The 2,720-nt window shown below is 52.2% G+C and overlaps 1 gene segment (V, D, J or C); it reads right to left on the bottom strand.

The window, feature by feature from the left end:
- Positions 1-7: 7 nt before the first annotated feature.
- On the bottom strand, positions 8-1,480 carry LOC109378377 (immunoglobulin lambda variable 3-19-like). The segment is given in 3 exon segments: positions 8-83; positions 185-464; positions 1,438-1,480. Coding segments are annotated over 3 exon segments (399 nt in total).
- Positions 1,481-2,720: the final 1,240 nt, after the last annotated feature.

Raw genomic sequence — 2,720 nt, 5'->3', positions numbered from 1 at the left:
TGGAGGGCTAGGAGGAGAGCAGACTGGGGATCTCAGATCTGGGGACCTGGGCCAGACCAATCATGGCTTTGTGTACAGTCCTCCTGAGGGTGAAGGAGAGTGTGATACTCACAGCACAGGGGGTTTTGTCTCACTTCCCCATCTGCCTGTGTCTCTATGGGTCTTGTCACTGACAATAGCCCACATCTGACAGTAACAGTTAGTCTCATCCTCGGCCTGGGCCCCGCTGATGGTCAGGGTGGCCGTGTTTCCCCAGCTAGAGCCTGGGAATCGGTCAGGGATCCCTGAGGACCGATTACTATTATCATAGATGACCAGCACAGGGGCCTGTCCCGGTTTCTGCTGATACCAGTACACATAATATCCGTCTTCGATGGTATCTCCAGAGTAGATGATCCTGGCCGTCTGTCCCGGGGCCACAGACACTGAGAGCAGCTGGGACAGCTCACTGGAAACTAGAGAACCTGCAAGAGAATGGAGGACAGGGGTTGAAGATGAAAGACCTGTTCCCAGGGGGCTCCAAATGAAGTTGCGTTTGGGCTGAGCTCAGGGAAGGGACAGGCCTGCTCAGGGTCCTGTGGGGACTGAGACTGCAGGTGGGCCCTTGGGGCAGCAGCTGTGCAGAAAGTGAGGAGGGGGAGCAGGACAGGGGTCCAGGCCATGGTGAGGTGGCCCAGAGCTGTGCCTCCTGGGACCTCACAGCACTGCTCCGCTCACACAGGCTCCTCTTATTCCCTCCTCTGTCCTTTGGGGGTGAGCTCATTTAGCTTATGTGCAAATGTGCTTCTCATCTGGGGTTCCAAATGAAGGCGTTAGCAGAGATCATTCCCTCCACAGATATGGGGCTGGTCAGGTAACTGAGGAAGAAGGGAGGAGTCTGCCAGCTTCTAAGCTGCTTCTCAGGTCAGAAAATCAGCCATGGACTGTTCAGTTCCACAAGCACAGTCACCTTCCTGGGGTCTGACCACATGTCCCAGACCCTCCTGGGCTGGGGTCTTCCCTGAGCTGACCCAGTGGGTCTTCTAGGAACCTGCCCATGGGGCTGAGCTGGGCCCTCTGAGAGGTAAGTGAGCACACCTGATTCAGCAGATGGTAGTCAATGGAACCTGTCCTCCTCCTCCTCATCCCCTCTGTTGGCCCCATGCACATTTTTGTTCCCGCCCTCTACATTTCATTAAAGTGCGGTTCTGTGTTGTTAGGATGTTTGTTCATTGTTTCAAGTATGATGGTTTCCTCAGTAAATACCCTCATGCTTTTGATAATCAAATTATCTCTTGGTCTCATTTTATACCTGCTGTTTGTCTACCTTCTGTGACATCCCCTATCCACACACACTAGCAATTGGCATTGTCAACTCTTTCATTGTTTTCAAATTTTTTATGAATGTTTTAAGTAAATTTGTTATAATCACCAGAAACCCAGCCCTGACCGAGATACCAGCTTTAGGCTCCATGATCTCTGTGAGGTACCCCAGGGTCATGGTCTTTGCACNTTTTTTTCCCCCTGCCCCACCCCACCCTCTCTGTTTTTGAGTTTCCTTTTTGGATTCAGTAGTAACTCAGACCCGGTTTGATCTTTTCTAGACTTGCTTTTATACTCCGTTTGATGGCACCAGCAGCCTTTGGTCTGGGGCTAATTTCTCGCCACTGAGGCAAAGCGCTCTGACTAGTCAGTCACATGATGCCTTAATTAGGGGGTATTCCCCTCTGACTGGGGCGCAGGCACTATATGATTGTGCGTGTGGCTCTGGCCAGTTGTTTCCTCAGCTCACGGGGTTTCCTCCCCCATGTGCTCGTCAGTCCTCTCAGGAACATTTGTCGACTCCAGAGTCCTCTCTGGGCAGCTCTCTCCTCTTCAATATTCTCTGCAGACTTACATTTTCTCTTTGGGCTCCCTGGAGACACCCTGACATGGAGAATCCCATGCAGTGGGGTTTTGGGGTGATCTCTCTAGATGAAGGAGATAGGGCAGACCTGCCACAGGTGACAATTGAGGACTCAGCTGGAGGCCCTGAGATCACACATCGAACTGAGACTGGGACTTGGGATCTTAACATCAGACAATCATTGGGCCTGAGTCATACCCAGACAGAGGGCATAACGTTGGGGGAGGAAATTGTCTGCACCAGGAGAACTTCCTAGTGAGGGCAGAACTTTGAATGGGCCGGGCCTCCCAGCAGTGGTGGGTCAGTTTGTCAGGCCCATTAGAAACCTAGGTGGATACCACACTAGTTTGCTCCATTCAGAGTCCCAGGTTGCCATGGAGCCCAGGGCTTCAGGAGTTCAGCTGAACTGGGAGGTTCTGGTGCTTAATCTAGAACATCTTCCATGTAGTGGAAATAAGATTTCCTCTGGAAATAAGATTCTGTCAGATTGTCCTTAAACTCAGGCACTTTCAGCAACACACACTATGTCACAGAAACACAGGACAACCTGGTCCTGCCAGCCCTGAATCCACTCCACTCCTCCTTCTGCAGAGCTGCCTGAGGGCAGGGAGGAGGTGGTAGATTGGGGGTCTTAGATTTGGGGACCTAGGGCAGCTCTGCTCATGGCTTTGTCACCAGCCCTCCTGGAGCTATAGGAGAATATGACACAGATGGGGAAACGGGTTTGTGTCCTACTTCCCCATCTGCCTGTGTCACTGTGAGCATTACCACTGCTGTCCCACACCTGACAGTAATAGTCAGCCTCGTCCTCGGCACGGGCCCCACTGATGCTCAG

This window comes from Hipposideros armiger, unplaced genomic scaffold, assembly GCF_001890085.2.
Source record: "Hipposideros armiger isolate ML-2016 unplaced genomic scaffold, ASM189008v1 scaffold_1930, whole genome shotgun sequence".
Classification (NCBI taxonomy): domain Eukaryota; kingdom Metazoa; phylum Chordata; class Mammalia; order Chiroptera; family Hipposideridae; genus Hipposideros; species Hipposideros armiger.
The sequence above is the reverse complement of the archived record's forward strand: the minus strand, read 5'-3'. Positions and strand labels throughout refer to the sequence as shown.